Source organism: Ambystoma mexicanum, chromosome 1p, assembly GCF_040938575.1.
Source record: "Ambystoma mexicanum isolate Mex_15411 chromosome 1p, UKY_AmexF1_1, whole genome shotgun sequence".
Lineage (NCBI taxonomy): Eukaryota > Metazoa > Chordata > Amphibia > Caudata > Ambystomatidae > Ambystoma > Ambystoma mexicanum.
Window position 1 is genome coordinate 1,307,983,464 of NC_090921.1, and position 21,728 is coordinate 1,308,005,191.

The window sequence follows — 21,728 nt, forward strand, 5'->3', positions numbered from 1 at the left end:
TCCGCCCTCTGCAACTAATCCAGAACAGGACTGCTAAACTTGTCCTTAGCCTCAAGCCCTGGGATCGTATCTCTCCAGCTCTGAAATCTCTCCATTGGCTCCCAGTGGATGCAAGGATTAAATTTAAAACCCTCTGCATTGTCCACAAGGCTTTCTGGGGCCTGGGTCCAAAATATATTCAGCTATCCCGCCGTAAATACCTCCCCTCTCGAGCTCTTTGCTCCTCCTCTTCTAACTCCCTCAGGGTCAGTCGTTTTTCAAAGAAACAAGCTGGGGGTAGATCTCTGTCTTTGGCTGGGGCCTCCCTCTGGAACAGCCTCCCTGCCACTCTAAAACTTGAGGAAAACCATCTCAGGTTCCGGAAGCACCTCAAGACCTTCCTCTTTGCTTATGCCTTCCCCCCTCTCCCTTGCTGATCTGCTCTCTTGGCACCTTGCACTGGGACACCCTCTGTCTCTGGTCCCAGGTTCCTGCTCATCCTGCCACCCTACCGCACTGCCTCTGGGCCACCCCTTGCACTGGGGTTTGTATCTGTACCAATGCAGCCCCCCCTTTTTTCCCCCTCCTGCACTAATCCGACCCACCTGATCTGCTGCCTCAAACCTAGCACTTGCCACTTGGCTGCACTACCACTTTGTGCTGATTTTATTATTTATTTATTTTTGTTATGATTATTTCTCCTGTTTCTCCTTTGCTCTGCACTTTCCACTTTCTCCCTCCCCTCCATGCACTTTTCCCCTCCCCCTCTCCCATGCACTTGCACGTTCTTAATGTCACTGGGCCTAGTAAGACTAGTAAGATCGTTGTTTCGTTCTCCCCTGTTCCTCTCCCTTGCCTTGTCGTGCTCTGAAACACCTGTGTATGAGTGCGATATAAATAAAATATCATATCATAACTAATGGAAATGTTTCCAAAATCACACATAATCTTTTCTCGCATTGCCAAGAGGCAGATGTGGCTGCGTTCTTCCTTCTGTGGACAACAAATGCAGAAAGCGCGGCACAATGTCAACAATGCTGTGTGCACTTTTCTGCGCAACGTTGGCATGTTCTCCTTCCACAATGAAAACATTACCTTTCGTAGTAGGAACATTTTTTGTTCAGATGGAGTTCATCTGACTGATGCTGGCAATGAGATTTTTCGTGATACTGTAATATCCAAAATGTCGTACAGCGCTTCCTGCAGTTGTAGGGTGCATTTTCCCAGTGGTTGTTCACCAATTTTAACATTCAAAATACAAATAGTACCAAAAAGGCTCTTTACGGAGCCACCACTTTTTTTTGGAAATGCATACAATGCTTTTGACGGTGTCCCGCCGCCCATTGTTGGCATCTCTGTACGCGATGCTTATAGGCAGCATCACCGCCTGCATGTTTGAATTGAACTTTTAGCTTTGAACAGTGCAAGGTGGCTCGGAAAAGAGCCTTTTTGTTCCCACCACCTTCTGGCTGTGTAACATTTTTCCTGGTGGTATAAGGTACGCCAGAAAAGACAGCAGTGGAAGGGAGATTTGACAAAGAGTAACAACCAGAGGGATACAAAATCGTACGTGGAGAGCAGAAGATGTGGGGTGCACCTTACTTGGGTAGGGGGCAGTGTTTGCCATGGTCCCGGACCGCAGCCTCAAAAGCACTTCGCAAATGTTCTTCCCTACACAGTACCGTGTCGCAGTATATGCACAATGCAGTGACCTTTGAAAGGTAGGCATCTGTTCTACTGCGTATGTCCTCCAAGGTTGCTTGCAGGATGCGGTGGCCCACTGAAGTGTCCCTAGTGGTGGTAGGAGCAGATGCAGGAGATGCTGTAGAGGACAATAACCTGCTGTCTGCTTGGAAGGAGAGAACCCTCCAAATAGCTGCCTGGTGGTTCGCTTTCAGGTGCCATAGCTGTACAAGCCAGGTTTCCCGCGACTGAGTACTATGTTGCACTGCACCTGGTTAGCACGAGATTTTGGCACATTTCCAATGGTCCTAAATAGTTTCCACACCCATGATTGCCGCTGGCTGTAGGCAATAGGGATTCCTTCTACTTTACTCATATTTCCTTTTCTATGTCCCTCCTCATGATGTAGCCTTTCAACTTGCTCAGGACTTGTAGAAGGAGGTGTTGGTGGTGAGGTTGTGGGTGCTTCTGAGTCAGAGGTAGTAGCAGAAGCTCTGGTGGCCATTAATTGGACAAGCAGTTTGCAGGCACACGATTGGTGAGAAAGCAATTTCTGCTAAAAGCAATGTGCACCGGTGCTCTTCTATAGAAAGCCAAACAGAGCAATTGTGGGGTGTGCTCTTTTATAGGGTTGATATGGAGCACATGACATCGCAAAGTGTCATGAACGAATTCCCTACAATATCTACATGTAGAAGGTAGAGTGGAGTATCGCTGTAAGGGTGCACTATCACTGTAACACTCTGTAAATTGCAGAGAAATGTCCATTTTCGATGTGTACGGATCTGGCTCGTGTCCGCCAAATAAGGGACGACGCGCACCAGTGATACGTTACCATGGTGACGTCGCCATTGTTCTCCATTTGCAAGCTTGTCTGCCAGACGTACATTGGATGTTACACTTTGTGGCACGTGCATAGTTCTCCTACCGATACGTTTGCCATCCCCGGCCTACTTAAGCATATGACACGCGTACATTGCACATTTCTACCTACACTTGCTGTGAGCACTATACAGTAGGTGGGATGTTTACGTGGAAAAATACTCGCAGAACGTGGGTGCACACTTCCAGCTAGTACAACTATACCACACGTTTATTCAGTTATGTTCACCAGGAAAAGTGTTACCAGGCATCACAGCACGATATACGTATGTGCACAGTTGTGCTACAGATAAACGGATGCTCCTGTTACTATTTACAGATGGATGTGTGCATGCAAACATGCGGCCCGTAGTGGCGTCCTACTGATGATTGTATTGTGATTGCGCATAGGGCAGCCAGGTGCGGCGGTAGTCCGCCTCCTCCATTTTTCTCACTTGCAATCATCCCCACAGGTGCTGTGCCCTTCTCACTTACAATGGACTTGTTAAACGGAAAAAAAGGCACATACACAATCTGTACAAATTAACATTTCAATCTTTATTAGCACACATTCATAGTGACTAATCGGAAAGGGAAGGGGGACAAGAAACAGATACATATATTGGGGATATTTCCATTTCAACAAGCTGCTGCTGAGGGGAAGAAGGGATTGAGCGCTCATCGAAGCGTCTTTCATGACACTGATTTTGCGGGGAAGGGAGTCTGGGAAATGGGGAAGGCGGACAAGTGCAAGTTGGGCAGTGATATCTTATTTTGCACCTTATATGTTCTCTGCAAACGTTCTCAAGGCAGCAAATGGGAGGAGCAACTGCTCGATTTTGGCGTCCAAGCGGTCAACTTTCATTTGCCCAGCGTTTAGTTCAGTTTCGTTGGATGTATGTTCCTGTGGAAAAGGTGCCGCTTCTGGTGTACAGCTTTGCATTCCTGTATGTTCTATTAAAAGACAACAAATGTGGTTAATTGACATGAAGTTTTACATTGTGATTGTGTTCTTCTTGCCACAGCGTTCCCCACCTATGGGGTTACTATGCTCACTCATTTGGTCATGTGGAAAATTCTCCTCCAGCCATTCCAGGGTGCTTGCCCTTGCCGTAACTCTTTCCCTTTTCACAGTGCGGCGGGTAACAATGGGCCTATCGTCATCACTCATTTCTTCATGCAAATAATTCTCCTCCAGCCACTCTAGGGTGGAAGCCATTGCTGCACACAAACAGAAAACATCATGCTTTGCTACTATTGTGCACTAACTACCTGTGCAATTACAAAAAAAACTTTTGTGTACTTACCACGTTGCTCTGACTCTCTGTTCTCGGTAGTTGCCGTTTGTTCCTCTGCCTCTTCCTTCTTTGTTTGATTGTGTAGCAGGTGTGCGTTAAGCTTGATGAAGGCAAACCTCATTCATCTTGTTGGTGCTTTTCATTATGCCGCATTCCTTATGCCTTTGTGCACTTTGTTGTGAAAGTACAGATTTTGTATAGGTATAGCATTTTCCCTTCTAATTCACGCGCTTGCAGCTGTTTGTAGATGTTTTTTGTTTTTGATGAATGTTACAACTTTTTCTGACCCTCCTCCCTTTCTCGGCACGTTGGACTGCTTCCAATCTCCGCAAATGGAGGCAGTGTTGCCAACCTTTGTGCCTATTACTATACAGCCTCCGGCTTCACTATGTTGTACAGTACATCTTTACAAACTAAGCGTATCCTGCACACATCTAATGCAATTCAGTGAAAGACACATTATTACAGGCACACTATGGTTCACTTGTGCACCTTAAACCCTATCATCGTTCCTCAAAAAACTATAACATACGAATGTTATGGTTAAAGTGCCCTACTTAAAACCTATGAAATTCTTTAAATGAAGGCAGTGGTGCAATATACTATATATCTCTATTTTTTCAGAGATAAATAAATAGACCTCTGGCGAGGCACCCGCTGAAGAATTAAAACTTCATAGCAATGGTGGCCGCTTATGCATGAAATAAGTAAAATAAGATATGCTTCTCCTATATAAATGTCAAAAACATGTATTGAGACTTATACGTTTGTTTTGTCATGGAGTATGCTATTGCAGTACACATCATTTTGTGAAGAAAATACATATCTTCAGAGTGTCATGCTTTTAAAGGTTTCAAATAGAAACACTGTCAGTAGTAATAAAAACTCTGACCAGATTTAATTGGTATTTATGGTTTTCTAGTAGGGTTTGCTGTATAAGATGAATTCGTTTTACTAGAACTACATTTCCGAAAAATGTGTTGGCACAATTGCCTAAATGCACTTTTATTTTCACCTGAAGAAGTCCCGAGACTGTCCATCTTAAATAATTGTTGGATGAAACATGTTGGGCACTGTTTGATATTATACCAGAGTTAAAAATTGACTGGATAAGAATTGTCAAACCCAAACAGGGTAGTTGGATTAGAAACAGCGTTGTGAACCTGTTTTGACATATGCTATATGGATGCTGTTCTGCAGTGATGGTGTAATGCACTTTTGTCACTTTGGGTGATGTTGATCGTTTTATTGTGGTAGTATATATATATATATATGTATATATATATATATATATATATAGAGAGAGAGAGATATTTAGATTTGTATGAATAAAATAAAATATGTCATATTTTGGTATATAATGTGTATGTTTACATTGTGTGTGGAGTTACTGATACTGAATCCCTACAAGAACGAGTCGAAGAGGTCTGTGTGTTTTGTATGAATGGGCTTGAAGTCATAGGACCATGTGACAACCACAGTGGATATGCTGAAGTCGCCTAAGGTGAATAAAACAATTAGAAATAGGACTCAGAAGGCGAGGCCACTTATCCTGAAGCAGAAAGTGCCCTTTCTACTGCCCTAGGATAATGAGGATACGTTTCTGGACTTCCTTGAGTAAAATGTCTACTTCACTCCACTTTCACTAAGGAAAAGCTGACACTGCTCTAACAGAGATGAACCGTAAAATGCAAAAATCGGTGAGAGAGAATTTGGAGAGGCTATAGTTAAGGCATTTAGCTCCATGCTCAGCTCTGCAATTAACCACGTACATACTGTGGGATGAGGCATGGCTTAGGCGGCATCTTTGAGATGGTAGGCATTGCTGCGATACAGGTGTACAATTCCGTAAGAAAAAAAGAGAGTGTTCAGTTTGCCTTTGGACAGCAAAGATAATTTTATGCCTTCTACTAGCACAGAGTTAAGCAAGTGCTGAGGGGCAGAGGGTCACAAAAACATCCCTATCTGACAACTCTACGAAGTCCCCCAAAAACGCTCTCAATTTTCAGCCACCAAAGTTAAGCCTTAGAGAAGTGAGTCCTTTGAAGAGGTTTCTGGCACTTCTAGCGCAAGGGCAAGACAGGATAGTTTAGCAAGTGGCCGGAGAAGCAAACAAAAAAATCCCCTCAAAGGGTTCTTCTCTGCTGACCCAGACTATGAGAAGTAGCCGACCTGACCTCACTACACCCATATCAGACATTCCTAATGGCAGGGACCATGGCCTCGCTCCACCAGGCCTGGAAACAGATAATTCAAGCTATGCAAGCTCTCTCAGTCCTCGGGTAGGGATGGGATTCACGGACCAGCCACCACAACCAGAGCGCCTAATGGGAAATGCAGAAAGAGATCTGGCACCACCAGCAGAGGTCAATTAGCGCGTCTACTCACGCTAATCTGCAATGAAAAAAATATCAGTTGTACTCCAAATTGCAGTACAACCGCTGTGAGACACATGAAAGAAGAACACATTTACATCAGTTGGCAATACTGGAAGTGTATTCCTTAATGCGAAAAAATAACAATACAAAAAATACAGGAAGTGGCCAGAGGCGTGACAAACAGGTGAAGGCAGAAGCCAATATTTTTGTTTCCAGATGAATCTGCTGTGGGCAGTTCAGTTCTGATTTACACACCCTGATCATTCCAATGCTTGGAACTGAATGCAGTAAATGAGTGGCCACCATGATGGCTTCTGCATAATTTTGGTGGGTTTACCAGGTTCAACGATGCAGATCTCATGCTGCTGGAGGAAATATGTCTCTTTATGCTGCACATGAGACAGGTGGACCTTTTTTGTGAAGGCACTTAACATTACTGCAGAGAGTTTGAACAATGATTCTATGCTCGGCAGGGAGCCATTACAGAGACTTCATGACTTACAATATGGGATCCCAGTATTTTGCGAGGATGAATCGAGCACCCTTACTTTATATAAGATGTAACTGATGAATTAAATATTTGTCGACACCCTTGTAGATGGAAATACTATAATCATTTCTTGGAAGCACTTGGGTTCCATCGATTTTCTGGTGCACAGTCACGTAAGGGAAAATGCATTTCATAATTTGAAGTTGAAAGGGTCTTTTTGGCTTCCAAAATGATTTGCGGTGTAAAGGTCAGATTGCTGCCAAACAGGATCCCCAGAATTCTGCCTTCAGAGGATAGGGTGGGAAATGTCCCATGAAGCTGGCCATTTCAAAGGAAGGATGGACTGGCTGGTGAGGGGCAGGGGTCAAAGTAGATCATTTCAGCTCTGGAAGAATTCAGACAACGATCCTGAAGATACTTGCTGGTCCTGCTGAGGGCACCGCCATCCACACAGATAGTGGAGAATTGTCTGTTGAGGAGTATGTCAATGTCATATGCTTAACAGACTATCCCTGTCAAAGGCTTCAAGAACCTTCGCCATTATAAATTAAAATACTATTTTCTGTGCTTCTTGAAAGGCAGAAACCAGGCTGTTTTACCTTATAGATGACCATGGTTCTTGCATTTTGCCATTTGCTGTGTGGCCCTGATTTTCTTCAGAATTTCCCACAGGAAGGGTATATTGCGCATGGGATGGTAATTGTCCATAACCGTAGGAAAAGCGGTGAGTCTCTAAGAGGAGTGGTGATGGTAATGGTTTTGGCAGGGTAGGCAACAACCGACTGGTGAGGGAAGCACTGCATGTTTTGGTGACAGTTTTAAGCAAGAGTTGCATCACTGCTTTGATCATGGAAGTGGAGCAGAGATGGGGTACATCAGCTGAATCCCTAAGCTACCCATTCTAAGTATTAAAGTCAATATATACATTTCAATTTTATTTTTGATTTAGAAGCACCACTCCGAGGTCACTCAGAGAAGTCTTTCTAAATCGACCAGCCCTGCCCCTCGCTGACAGGTGCAGCCGGGTCGGAAGACCAAAGTAGCTGGGGTGTAAGTTAAGTGTAAACGTGTGTGACTGTGTGGGGATTGAGGGGGAATGTCTGTAGTGTGGAAGGGAGGGGGCTCTAAGGGGTATGTAGAGCAGGTAAATATACCCGTGATTGTGTCTCTGTGTCTGTGGGGGGGTAGAGGGAATCTCTTTGTCGGCGAGGGATCAGGGGTAATAAATGGGTGTTTGAGTTGTTACCCCCCCCTTGAAGAAATTCCTGATGACAGGTGAGAGGGTCAGGGTTGGGGCAGCAGAGGATCTGCTTGGGGTGGATTGGAGGGGTGAAATCCCCCTACAATTGGCACAATCCTGCCTATTGAAGGGCCACACAAAACTGGCCGAAATAAATCGTTATTTTTTATGTGCGGCCTTCAGGATTATCACAAAGAACAAAGATACTTGGCAACTGAAGAATCTCACCATTCATCACAGGCGTTAAAGTTCAGGAAAGTGCAGAAAGTTGGACTTTGTGGGCAGGGGAAAATGGAGAGGGCTGTTGTTGCTTGACTGAATGATTTAGTTGTTCGACCTTTTCCTGGGAAGCGCTTGCAAAGCTTAGTGGCCATGGCAGTGAAGATTGGGGTTTTGGAAGATGTCCGTGAAGGGTTGCTAGGTTCAGCCTACATTTTAGACGTACACCTGTTCTTGAAGAGAACTCGGTGCTCTATGAAAATGGCTTCTTATGCCTTTGGTAGTTTTTAGAAGGATGTAGTGATTGTATTCACTGGTCCTTTCAATATCGCAGTCTAGTGCCTCTGCAGTGCATTATTTGATGATGATGGACAGCTGACCGGTGTTTTCTCACTCCTGGCACTTTCTCATGGATACAGTTATTTCTAATTGAGTACAAGACTGAAGCAGGTGTAGTCAATGTTTTATTCAGCAAATGTTTTCAATCAGTAATTCTTTGTGTGGTTTAAATAATGTTTTGACGAGTTGATCCACTCCACATGACTCTGTTGGCTGATGGGTTGAAAGGAATAGCGAGTTCAGTGATCCTCAGTAAGACTTCTGGCAACATAGTGTCATATCTGTCTGGGAGGATAGCTAAGGGGCAACACGTTTGTCGGGAAGCAAGACAACACAGAGAAACACAGGTTCAAATCCTCGTCCCACGCTTAGGGACTGGTCTCTGATGTTAAAAGGCATTACACATTTTTTAAAATTAATGTTGAACGAACCATCAATTAAAATAACTTCAATCGTCTGAAAACCACCAACGCATAAATGTTCATAGAGTGTTGAATCCGCCCTCTTCTAGCTGGAAGCAACTTTCTATGTGCCTATTGCTTTTCTACAAACTACTGGGAATCCATAGCAAGGTGCATTAGATCATCTGCTCCATAGAGTCTCCTGAGCCCAATCTGGTCCAAACCCATTCCAAGCTTAAATTATTTACTCCCTACTTTGTATGTTAGCTAGTAATTTAGACCCTATGAACCTAACCCCAAAATGTAACACAACAAAGTGGTTCAACGCAAAAAAGTCTTGAGTACAATGTCAACAGACAGCAACATATTTCCTGCATATCAAGCAGTGTGAATGGCGGTATGGGTGTAGACAGCCCTGCAAACTCGCAGTCAGTCCAATACTTACAAGCCTGCAACAAACAAAACAGAGTGTGTGCAGGCATGAATGTTAAGCCTGAACTCTACAAGTGTCTAATAAATTACTCCAGTTCATACGAGGCAGGCTTGGACGGCAGAACCTATGCTGCGCTTTCCTGTACCCATCCATAAAATCTTCCTGAAACTCTTTCTGGTAACCTGCACCCCTATCTATCCACCAGCACACAATAAGCGTCCTTCCCCTTGGAATGGCCGTGTAAACCAATAAGTCCTCGATTGGGGGACTTTCAAATGTGATAGGGGAGATTGGTGCATTCTGCACTTGTGAAGCATAGCCAGGGCAGGAAGCTAGGCACTTTTGAAGGCCGACCATTCAGCAAGCAGACGTCAAAGACGTCCATTGCTTGCCAAGTTGTTGTATGAATTTGAGAGTGCTACACGCGTAGGGCACTTCTCCTAGAGTTACAATTCATGGTCTTGCAGCAATGGCCAGGGGAGTTGCTAGGTCTGGAAAAGACCCGGGGCTAAGCTGCTGTCGGAACTGTTGGGACTGGGGGCTAGCTGGTCTTTTGGCTGTAGCTCCTGAGATTCTATCCGGGGCTACAACCAAAAGATCAGGGGCTATAGCCCCCTTAGCCCCCCCCCCCTAGCAACGCCCCTGGGCCAAGGCATCCCTAGTGGCCCTTCAGCACTAAGCAAAAACGTACATTTTCCCTGGAAAATGGGAACTTCATCTACTACTAATGCTTGTGTCAACATTCTGACACGGAAGTTATTCTTACGTTGTATGACTAGGTAGTCAGGGATATGCGGAAACACGTTGGTTGCTGAGCTCTCAATCTAATATCCACGCCCTCTATTAGAGTTGGAATGCTGCAAAATACTTGTAGGAGACAAAACAAGTTGCATGCCATGGCGGCTCTTGTAACTCTAGCGCTTAATTCTGATTCATCCAGATGGCCCATCCGCCAATCCTGCTCTCCCTACATTTGTGTATGAATGCAGAGCGAGAGAGAGAGAGAAAGAGAGAGAGAGAGAGACAGAGAGAGAGAGAGAGAGAGAGAGAGAGGTCTGTAAGGTGTTTGGCACTTAATGGGGCAGAGGCTTACATATCTTCCCATCATATTAGGGCTGAAAACAAACGTGATCTGGTCCAGATACTAGACAATACTGGACAGTCTCACTACTCGAATAGGGACTACTAGAACTACCAGAGTCCAGACTATATTCTATTTTAAAACATTGTGCTATGACATTTTAAAAAAGCAGAATCGTAGGCAGAAAAACAAAACTAATACTTATACAAATCAAATTGGAAATTCAAATTTGTGGATCCCAATATAGTACAGATCGCTTTTAAAAGATATTACTTTCCCACTCTTTTGAACATGCATATAACAATGTCACTACACATTCTGTAAATCATAAAGATTTTCAACAGTTAGAATGAAAGAATATGAACGAGTTCTTAGAGAAATTAAGATGAAAAAGAACAATGAAAGAAAAAGACACAAATAAAGTAAAAATATAAAGTTTCAAAAGAGAAGAAATATGAAAAAGGTGAAATGATAAAAAGATAGAAAAGAAAAATAAGAAATTAAGAAGAGAGAAAAAAAGAGTAGACAGGGTGAAAGTCAGACAGAAGTGAAGAAAGAAAGAACAAAAGAAAGGAAGCAGGGAAAATAAATAAAAAAGAAAGAAAACTATAAACAGAAAGATAGATAAAGAGAAGGAATGAAAGTAAATGTACAGAAAATAGACAAAGGTAAAATAGACAGGTTAGTACAATGGGAACAGACCGAAAGAAAAAAGGGAGAGGAAACAATAAAGAAGCAGAAAAATGAAAGGGAGAAAAGAAAAAGAAAACAGAGTAGAACATTTTTCAGGATTTGTACATGCACGACATTTGAGCCACAGCGGAATCAGTGTCAGAGACTTTACAGCATTGGGACATGGGTCTCTTGGCAATGTTTGATAGTGGCAGAACAGCAGATGCATTAAAAGAGCAGAAAACACGAGCAGTGCCTCTACTAGGACTTGTTATATGCATCTTCTTGCTGGGCGGGATATATAAGTCAGCACCATACAAATAACACAACTGACTAATGTATTAATATCGAAAGCAATTGATCAGACTCATTCTAGGACTTGCACATAACTGGGACAACGTGCATTATTTTATTCCATGGCATCGGGTCACAAATGTTACCCAGTTGGTGCTTAGCAGACATTATGCTGATCGTATTCAGTGGTGCTGGGCCTCTGGATCTCAACAGGCTCTTTCTGGAGGCCTGAATCGCTTTCAAGGTCATTGGCCTCACCTTGAAAGCTCGATACCTGCCTCCCTAGGAACAAGACAAACGTCCCATCTCCAGAGAGTCACTTACAATCTGGAGCACTTTGTGGTTTTAGTGGGTATTCTCTGGCTGAAAAGCTAACAACTCTCAGGCCACCCCTCTGCTTCGCTATGAGGATTTAGAATGTCTTACTAGCAGGTATTTGCTAAGCACATTACCTCTTCCTACAGTAGATCACTAATATCAATCTATTCCATCTACACCTAATGAACAAAGACAACGCTCTGTTGATACCTGCTCTATTTGTAGCCTACCTGCAGTCTCCAACCCTCTACACCATAGTTAGTTCCTAGTTCGTCTGCTGTTCAACTGTGGTTGTCTACACACGGTCTGTTGCACATGTGTCTAGCTGGGTGAAGCTATCGAACAGGGGTCTGCAACCCGGGGTTCTCCAGAATTTGTGGACTTTGTCTCCCATGATCCCTCACCATTGACTATGCTGGCTAGGGATGATAGGAGTTTCAGCGAGTTAAGGGTTTCTGTCCCCTGCTAAAGAAATTCTGTTCATTTTATTGACTTTTCTGGAATACATGAGGTTGAAAACCTGGCCTGCAGGATATCATGGCAACCCACCCGCAGAGAAAGAGAGAGATACATCTTAACAAAGTGGCAGCTCCGCAAAGGCTCAAATCCTCAGTTTCGATTGTTAATACGCCTATAACAACAGACGATAGCAGCATTAAAAAGTCAAGCGGCATCAAGAAACACACCATTACCTGACTGTGGCAATTTGTCCTCCGTCTAGTGACACATCGTTCATCTGGGCAATAAAAATGGCAGCCACCGCTTCATACAATGCTGTGCCATCCATGTTGATCGTGGCACCGATAGGCAGCACAAAGCGAGTAACTCGCTTGTCAATTTTTAGGTTCTCCTCCAAGCAGCGGAAAGTGACCGGTAGCGTGCCAGCACTGGAAAAAGAAAGTGGTATTAAAGCAACGGTAATGTTCACTCATAGTTCATACGTCACTTGCAACAAGGAAACCATCCCTCTCAAAGAGCCTATCTCTGATTGTGCTTTCTTCAAGGTTCAGCCCACACTCAAGACCTGTGGATAATTCTCAGGCCGGTTCCTCACCGTGCGACACTATGAGCAAGAAATACTGTAAGTCAGCGTTCACCGTTTACATCTGGGGCGCAGCTGTGCCATACATGCGCTGAAAAGCTACTCTGCATTACCATGACATTGTTCGAAAAATATATGGGATGTAAAAGAGAAGTTTCATTTTGCACCAACAATTTTGTTATCTAAGCATGGCTACTACTGTCTACGGTCTCATTAATGCCTTCTGGAAAAAGTTGTGAGCACAACAGTCCATTAAAGCCAACAACCTATTGGTCAGATATTTAAAATAGTCAAATAATCACTTGGGTAAATAACAATGGTCTGTTTTCTCCTCGCAGCATTTTATGAAGATACTAGCAACACCAGCAAGAAATCCTTGATAGTGTAAATGATTAGATTCAAAGAGTGGCGACACACCTGTTCCCACAAAAAGGAGTTTGCTCAGGCAGCACAAAAAAGTACAATAAGAGATCTCTTGCAATAGTTCATCAGCATGCATATCTATACGGTAACACTACTGTAACACCATCCCCCACTGTCCTCACATCCTTCAGATGCTCAAGAAATCTGAGCAACTGAAATAAAATACATGTTTTCGTTTGCAACTGAATGAAACATAAGTCTGTAGAGCTTAACAGAATGACGATGATATCAGTAGGAACTATTTGCTGTTCTTTTCGACTCATCTTTGGGATGTGAAAGAAATGGCTACATTATTAGACATGAATAATCTCAGAGAAGATCTGGTCATTACCAACCAGAGAAGAGTGCATGTTGTTATGATATCTTTCATTTGTGTAGCGCTTACTGCCCTAGTTCATGGAGTTAAAGTGCTTTTGCCCGTCAGAGGGGCAAAGGAGGAGTATGATGGAAGATTCAGTAGTGGCAGGCAGGAGCAATGTCGTCAGGTAGGTAGTTAGGAGGGATAGATAAGGTGCTCATGAAGGCATGACAAGGAAAAAGCGAAAGAGCTATGTGTACAGTTGGACCACATTTATCGTGGGACATAACTGTATTCTACGGGGCGCAGCACTGAAAGGAGAGATTGCTGGAGAAGAGGTGTACACTGTGCCATGGGGTTTATCTGGAATTTAAAAGTGCATGGTGACACTGGGTTTTTGAAACCATGCCCGAGAAAACACAGGTGCCAAAGCCCTTCTATTTACTTCCCTAGGGCCCCAACAACATTTTGCAGGGGTTGTATGACAGAAACACGAATTATCCAATTTTGCAACAGCTCCCTCAAATGCAAGCAAATAAATGCAATGTTTTGGTTTCCTCATTTATTTATGTCATGGTTACCGAAACCCTAGGCTTGTGCGCAAAGTGCTTAAGAATACCAAGCCTGTCTATGACTTAGCCATAGTCAGGCCTCTGAGCCTTCCGCAGTGACCCAAGGAATGTAGAACTCATGCCCAAGAAAAACTGCATGCAAAGCCCTCTTGGAAGGGAAGGGAAAATGGATGCAATTAACTGAGGGTGGGATTTCAACCATGGCTTCCTTGGGAGAAGAAGCCCCAGTCTAGCCTTAGTGCAGGTCCCTGAGTCCTACTTGGGCGTTTAAGGTAATGGTTATATTGGCGTGTGATGCTGGAATCCTCTTAGGTTGAGGCTTGGTGATTATGGAAGTTAATTTACATAATCCCACCTTTCACTTACCTTCTCACCCTTAACTGCAGTTAATGTATCCTGTTAATTGAGGACACCATGCGAATGGTAGGTCAAAACAGCAGTGTATTGTCTAGTTAACAGATTAGATTTCCTAGTCCACTCTTCTGTTTTTTCTTTTTTTAGTGTGTTTACGGGGTTGCTACCTGTGGTCTTACGGCAGCTTCAAAGGCACTTGAATATTGGATATTTAAAGCAAAACATTATAATGAAACTTTAACATACAGATAATATAAAAGGAAACCAACTTCATACCCCCCTCCCGAAATTAGTGAATGAGTACATACAGTAGCACTCAGGTAGAAGTTAACATCCTTTTCAATTTGGGAAAATAACACATTGATCCCAGCAGAACAAGACATTACACAGCATGTTTCTACAGTTTACAATGTGACATGGCATAGCATAACATAACACAGTGTAGCATACAAAATCTAATTGAGTGTAGCACGTCAAACCCGAACATTGGCATAGATAGTGTAGCTCTGTGCCAGTATATAGGAAAACATGCCATTTCTAGGCATCCCAAACAAATAATGATGCAATCCAGCAGAAACAGCACCACAAAGGTAGCGTGTCACCCACACACATGTGATGAACAATATATCATATCTCATGTATCTTGGGGTCTATAGCAGTGTCTCATGAAGCCACTAACTAGTGCTGTGCCCAAGTGTTATATGAAGTGCAAAACAAAATCAGGCTATGAAGAATATCTTGATACGGTCGATCCCCATTACTTGCGCATTGAGCAGTTTATATGTGAAATTGTGGCTTGGTAGCAACCTTTTGGCACCAGTCAGGAAAACATGGTGGCCATCAAACAATGATAACTACGTGAATTGTAACGGAATAAGGGAGTCATTGCATCACCTCTTATATACTGTTGCCTTCTACAAAGTGAAATCTGTCATGTCTATCTTAAATCGTGTTTAAATAATGATGACATTAGATCTGTGGAAACTGCTCAAATGTTTTGTAGATCTTCACAAAATTCTTCATTGATATTTGCTGTGGCTAAGTTTCCTGTTTGGGCTCTGGTTACCTTGAGAGATAATGTTTATATAAAGTTCATGAAGTTATTCATCTATGAGATTCAGACCCTTAGGAATTTTGATCTGCATATGGTTGTTTGAATTTACTCTTTAGGTGTTTTTATGAGGTATAGATTTTTTTCTCTGTTAAATTCTTTTAGGTGATTAGGTTTGTATGGAACTGGGCAATATAAATTCTCTATTTTTGTAGTGGATATAAATGTAAATGTATTATATGAAATGTGGTTTGCTTTTATGACAAATGTTGAATGCATCAAATACTACTACCATCTCTGATTGCCTTGTTTACTTCTTGTTGCAGGACTGTATGGAGAACACTGCAAATGTGTTGTCTTTCAATGTTAGGCGCTCCTTATCTTTAATAAGTCATAGGGAGGAGTCATGAGCACAACGGAGTGTTCTGCTCCGACCAACAGTAAAGCACAGCAAATTGCTAACATTTCTGAAGATTACACATCTTCCCCTAGCATGAGCACCTCTTCTGTGACAGAGGTTTGTGTCACTCATATCACTCCTGTCAATTGTGAAAAGAGGAATCAGAAGAAAAGAAGACAAAGCGGCGTACTTACCGTTAATAACCATTCTTCAAAATTTGTAACTTTCATAAAGCTTAAGGTCAATGAGAGAATCCCGACTTTCAAGAGGTCGCTAGAGACTATGAACTGGGGGGTCGATGTGTATGTTCTGTATGTGTAGGTTAACAATGGTAGCTGGCAAGAAAGAGTCCCAAGACTAGAGTTGTATCCATGCTTCAAGGTTACTACTGAAACACTAGAGCTAGAGAATATTTGGATATAGAAGCTGTCTGCACCTCTGGAAGATCAATGGTTCATGCTGTAACTGTGGTGAATAAAGTAAATAGAGAGCGGGAGCAGCCACAAACATTTAGAGGAATGTCCTCGGAAGCAGCAGCAAGATTAGCAATGCCACATGGATTTATTGAAAGAAACTTTAAAGTGAAAAGGGACATAACATTTGGAGATGATCTTTCGGGTTAGACTGCTCTATGTATCGGATAAGACAAATGTGCAAATATTAAGGAACATAGTGCTCAAATGTTATTGCAATGCTCATTGGAGTCTGTTGCAGTCCATAAAACAAGATATGTTAGCTCAGGGTCGCTCTCAGTAGAGGACTTCCCACATTATTCTATTCAGTTGAGCTAGTTTAGTAGAATTCTGGGAAAGTGCAGGTGAGTTGGGTTCTATGGGAATATGACCTCTGGGAAAAAGTCAACAGGTAGGTGACTTTTTTTCCCTGCAGTAATCAAAACATTGGGGTTTGCATAATCTTCCAGTGGTACTAATGCAATTATATAAACATCCACAACTAAGTGTACTTCTTGGTAATTATGTACACATAAACACAAAATGCACCTGCGGGACAAGTCATAAGTTTAGACTGTCCTGATTTTATGCCGGGTTTTCAAGTCCATAAATCCCAGACAAATCCACGCATCTGCACTCTACATATCGCTGCAGTTCCGAACACGGAAAAATTAGTGCATGTTGTAGTTTCGAAACACAGGAAGATGGGTGCTGTATGTCAAGAGCTAAACAGTGATAGAGTGAGTATTGATAGAGAGAGGTCCAGTGAGAACAGGTAAATACTCCTTACCCAAACAGTGGTCTGTACATTTGAAGTAACTTTATTTTTCATATGTACTCTAAATCCAGTAAATATCAGGCAATAGCTAACAGTTGAAAACATGAAAAACATTATCAATACAATACATTTCAGACAATAACTAACAGATGGAACATGAGAAAATAATAGTGAAAACACACAATTAATCCATTGAAAGAAAGGCAGGATTTCAACAAGACAAGACAGTACAAAATTCAAGGACATGGTATCACCCTAACAGGTTTTAATAATAATAAAGTTTTATTGATATACTTATAACCAATATTGGTTTTGTATAACATATTACATTTACAATCCAGATACAATACATCATTTAAATAACATTAAGAAATTCCAGTTCACTTAATAACAATTCTAAAAAGATTACAAAGTTCTCACATCAAACAGTTTAAAATCTCTACAATTTTAAGATAAAATGACATTAAATAAAAGATCAAATTAATATCATTGCCTAATAAAATGTTTTCGCATAAATCATCAATAAAATTCATATCAACCGCATTACAGTAGGACTTAACATAGTTGTGGCAGAGAGACAATAAACTCTCACATTCAATAATTAGGGGTTGGAGAGATTGAACTACATTTTCACCACATAAACGACAATCACACCTCTAATACCCCACCAGGCACCCTTGGTTTCCAATGCTTCTGAGGCATTGAATTTCATAATTAAATATGTCCTAAAAGTTCTCATACTTGGATAAGCTTTGATATACTCTGGTAAGTTAGTTCGGATGGCCCTCATCGCACAATAGGCTCCGCTATATGCTTTAGTCAGTAGTGCATCCTTATACTTATCGTGACCATGGGCACTGAGCGTCACTTTTAATCTTGCTTTCAGCCCAGCTTTAGAAGTCCTAGGATGCCATGCTGATAGGAAATGAGTTTTCTAAAATGTATGCCCATCTATTAGGTCAAAGCTAATGTTCTACAGTTCTCCTACAGTGATCTGCCATGTGTTCAGGCAAACGAAAACATGAGGATATATTGTTTGCCACATCACATGAGTCTTGCAGCCCTCTTTGTTGGGGCAGAAGAGATCCTAAAGTTAGTGACATACTTTTTCCCTGCACCCCTAGACGCCCTCCCCCACATATTCTAGGAAGGGTATTCATTACTATTTTAACTCCAGTCCTAAAATATTTGGGGAAAGTGCTTGATTTTCGTGGTAGGGCAAATTTGGGGAAATGTTGCACCCTGATGACCTTTTCCCAGGTGGCTTTGTCACTGGATACCATGAGTTGGATTTGAACGGAAGTCAGATTTAGGAGTAAGTAAACCTCTGTCCAGAATCTTTCTTTCTGAAAATAATCAAAGACATGCATTCTTTGTCAAAACCATATAAATAGTAAAGGGCAGAAGGATTCATAGCCTTGTGATGGACTTGGGGGATCAATAGTGGGTTTCATATCAATGCAGTACTTTTTTTCCTGAGGTGTTGAATCCAATGTCCCAATGGAGCCTTCACAAAACAAAGCCTGGCCTCTGGTTGATAATCTAGCCTCCCTTTTCCGTGGACCCCTCAGCTTCTATGTGTGTATTTTTGACACATCTGCAAAAGGCATTACCAACCCGAGAAACCTTTTGGAATACGCACAGTAAGCAAGGAGGCGACTCACCCAGCTTCTGGAGGCTCACAACAGAGAAGAGTAAACTAATGAAATGGCTTGCATTGCACAAATCTGAGAAATTATTGGAAACAATGTGCTTCCTCTCAAGATGAGTGTGTGAGACATTTGAAGCTTTTCTGAACAATCCCTGAACACTGGAAAGGTGAGAAAATATTACTGAAATGTACCTTTTCTGTAATAACTGCTAGACATACCCTGATGGAAAAAAACATACAAGTCAGATATTTCCAAATAAAAAAGATCCGGTAAAACTGTTTGGTCTTGACAGATCATGGGATTCACCAGTCGGTCCAGGCACCGCACATAGAACATATTCCACTTGAAAGCATGTAGTGTTCAAGCGGATGTTCTTCGAGCCAATATCAGGAGACGCCTGCAGTCTTGAAGAAGATTGAGATGGCCGCACTGGAGGTACTCAGAAGCCATGCAGTTAAGTTCAGCATGGTAAGTTTTTGGTGGAATACACAGCAAGCCACCCTGGATGGACAAGCCGGCTTGCATGGCAGCTCCGCTTGTGGATGCAGTGATAGATGGAGGTCTGAACAGAAATAATGTCAAACCCATGCTGGGGCTGCTAAGATCATGGTCATCCTCTATTGTCTCAGTTCCTGAATCAACTTCGAGAAGAGAGGAATGATTTGAAAAGATTAAGAAAGTAGTCCTTATGTAGTCCTTATTAATTTTTTTTTATTTTTATTTTTTAAGTGTATTTGGTTTATTTCAAACCTTTCACATCAGTAAAACATTGCGTTTCATGAAGAGATCTGTCGTAATGAAATCACATCAAAGTCCTTATTAAGTCATTAAAAGCCCATTCCACTTAGATTTCGGTTCTGGGTGCATCTTGGTACAAAGATAAAATAAATCTCAAACTATCAAACTTTGTATAACAGAACCTTTGCAACCACATATATGCCTTGCTTTTTAGAATGTTTCTCTTTCCCAAAACATCAAGCAAGAAGTTTAAATTTAGAACAAGACACTTACAGAAATCAGATTAAGTGACACCTATGTCCGCCATTAGGTAAGCATAGAATACAGTTGACCAGGCCTGGTACATTGGGAACCTCAGAACTATTTTCAATCTCCTGAGGAAAGCACGATGACAGCGGGCAACAAATACTACTCCATAGACTAAAACATCGATCAGAGCATCAGAAATATTCATAAAATAGTTATAATTGCTGCTAAATTAACGATTATAGTCAAACATAATCAAAGTGTCTTCAAACTAATCACAACAGGTTTTCCAGACTCTCAGATATCTTAATAAGAAACCAATCATTTGACTTTCTATGCCAATTACATTAGAATGAATAATTCTGTGAATACGTGGCACCAAATCTTGAATATCACTTCACTGCTTTCAATTCCCATGAAGTAAAATCACCAATTTTCAAGACACTACATGAAAACATGAATACTATCACTTTTTCCACCAATCCATGTCCTTATGATAGTATGTATCTTTATTACAAATTCGATCAACATTTCATTAGAACAGGGTACAGTATTAAATACCATGAAAACCTCCTGGATCCCTTCTTTCTTAACATCGCCTTCTGTGGACCGACACACCGCAGCCAGCTATCACCCAATAGCCAAAGCCCCTTCCCTTGTTACACTTCTTGAGAGCAACAGGGCCTCTGCAAAACTACATAGATCCAAATACATGCTAGGGAGACTGGTGTTAGGAAAGATTTCTTAATTGTGGGTAATTTTCCTTCCATGTGGCAACCCCTAAACTTTTTGCTGTTGTTTTCACCGTGATCTAGACTTTGTCAGAGAAGTGCAGCCTTCTGCCACACTCCTCTGGGCTTTCGCTCCATTCTTACGGGGAAACTGACATGCCCTTAAGACAGTCAGTACCAGGAAACGTTGTTTTCCGTAGTTCTTTTATCATGTTGCAGCTTTCGTGCAACATGGCACAAGAGGGCACTGTAAGCTAAGTTACTGCTCTCTTGGGTCTCTAGTCTTCTACAGCCCCTAGACACTCTCTTTGGATTGTTAACGAACGGTGCAAGTGAATCACGGATGAGACTGGTGGCAGCGATCGTTTCTTTGTGATTTTGAGCTCCTTTTGGCTGTTTAAGCGCGTTTCTCGCGCTTAGCCCAAAATGGTGGCCTGGCTTCCAAAATGGCCAGACCACGAGGCTCGTTGTCTTGCCCGCTGACCGTCTTGCCCCCTTCAACTTCCCCAGGTCGAGCCGACCCAGGGCCTTCCTTATTTGGGCATGTACTTTCCCGCGAAACACAGATGCTTTCGCAGGCTTCTACGGGCCTTGTGTGTGCCTCCAGGATGTGGGCTGGGATGTCTGGTCCCAATACACATCCTGGGTGCCAGAGAGACTAGTGTGTCGTGAATGCCTGGGACCACCGTGGTCCCTGATAGGTCCACGTATGGTGTGAGTGTTTTGTGAGCAGATCTCCCATTGGGTCCCCTCCGTATTGGCGCAAAGGGAACCGTGGATAAGAGGAGGCTGGAAACACCACTACCATGTCGATCTCCTGAGTTCTCACGAACAAAGGAATACAGTAGCCAAGTATACTGCAACTACGAGGCTGAACCGAGGAATCGCTGGTGACCCGCTGAAGTTACTGCTCCTCTGCACTGCTGTCGCTTTGTGAAACCCTTTCTACCTCTGATCGAACAAGAAGGCCTGTACTGGTACTTCGACCCTTTGGAATAGTGGGAACAACTACTCTCGGCATCTTCACCATCTCCTGCACGTAAGCCTTCGGAAGTGTCTCTGGGCCATTCAGTGGACTGACCAGCCTACCCAGGAGTCTTGCACTGTAACCGCCGTCAGGTTGTGTTGTATTACGAGTCCTTGCCATTATCACACGATTCGTACACTTGGCATTCCCAGGTCTGACAGGTCTGACGTGAGAAGTGTACATTGGGCTGAAATACACACGGCCGCTCTGTCGCCCTGCTGTGGTGACAATCTGTGCGGGTTCACTGCGTTTAGGACATCCTCAACTCTGACTTCTGC

The 21,728-nt window shown here is 42.6% G+C and overlaps 1 protein-coding gene across 1 annotated transcript in view; it reads right to left on the bottom strand.

Annotated features, from left to right (window-relative positions):
- LOC138453429 (excitatory amino acid transporter 2-like) overlaps positions 1 to 21,728 on the bottom strand; it is a 724,030-nt gene that overhangs the window by 75,157 nt on the left and 627,145 nt on the right. The window contains exon 8 of the mRNA XM_069606271.1: positions 12,379 to 12,573. Within this exon, the coding sequence (XP_069462372.1) occupies positions 12,379 to 12,573 (195 nt within the window). The remainder of the gene's footprint in view (positions 1 to 12,378; positions 12,574 to 21,728) is intronic.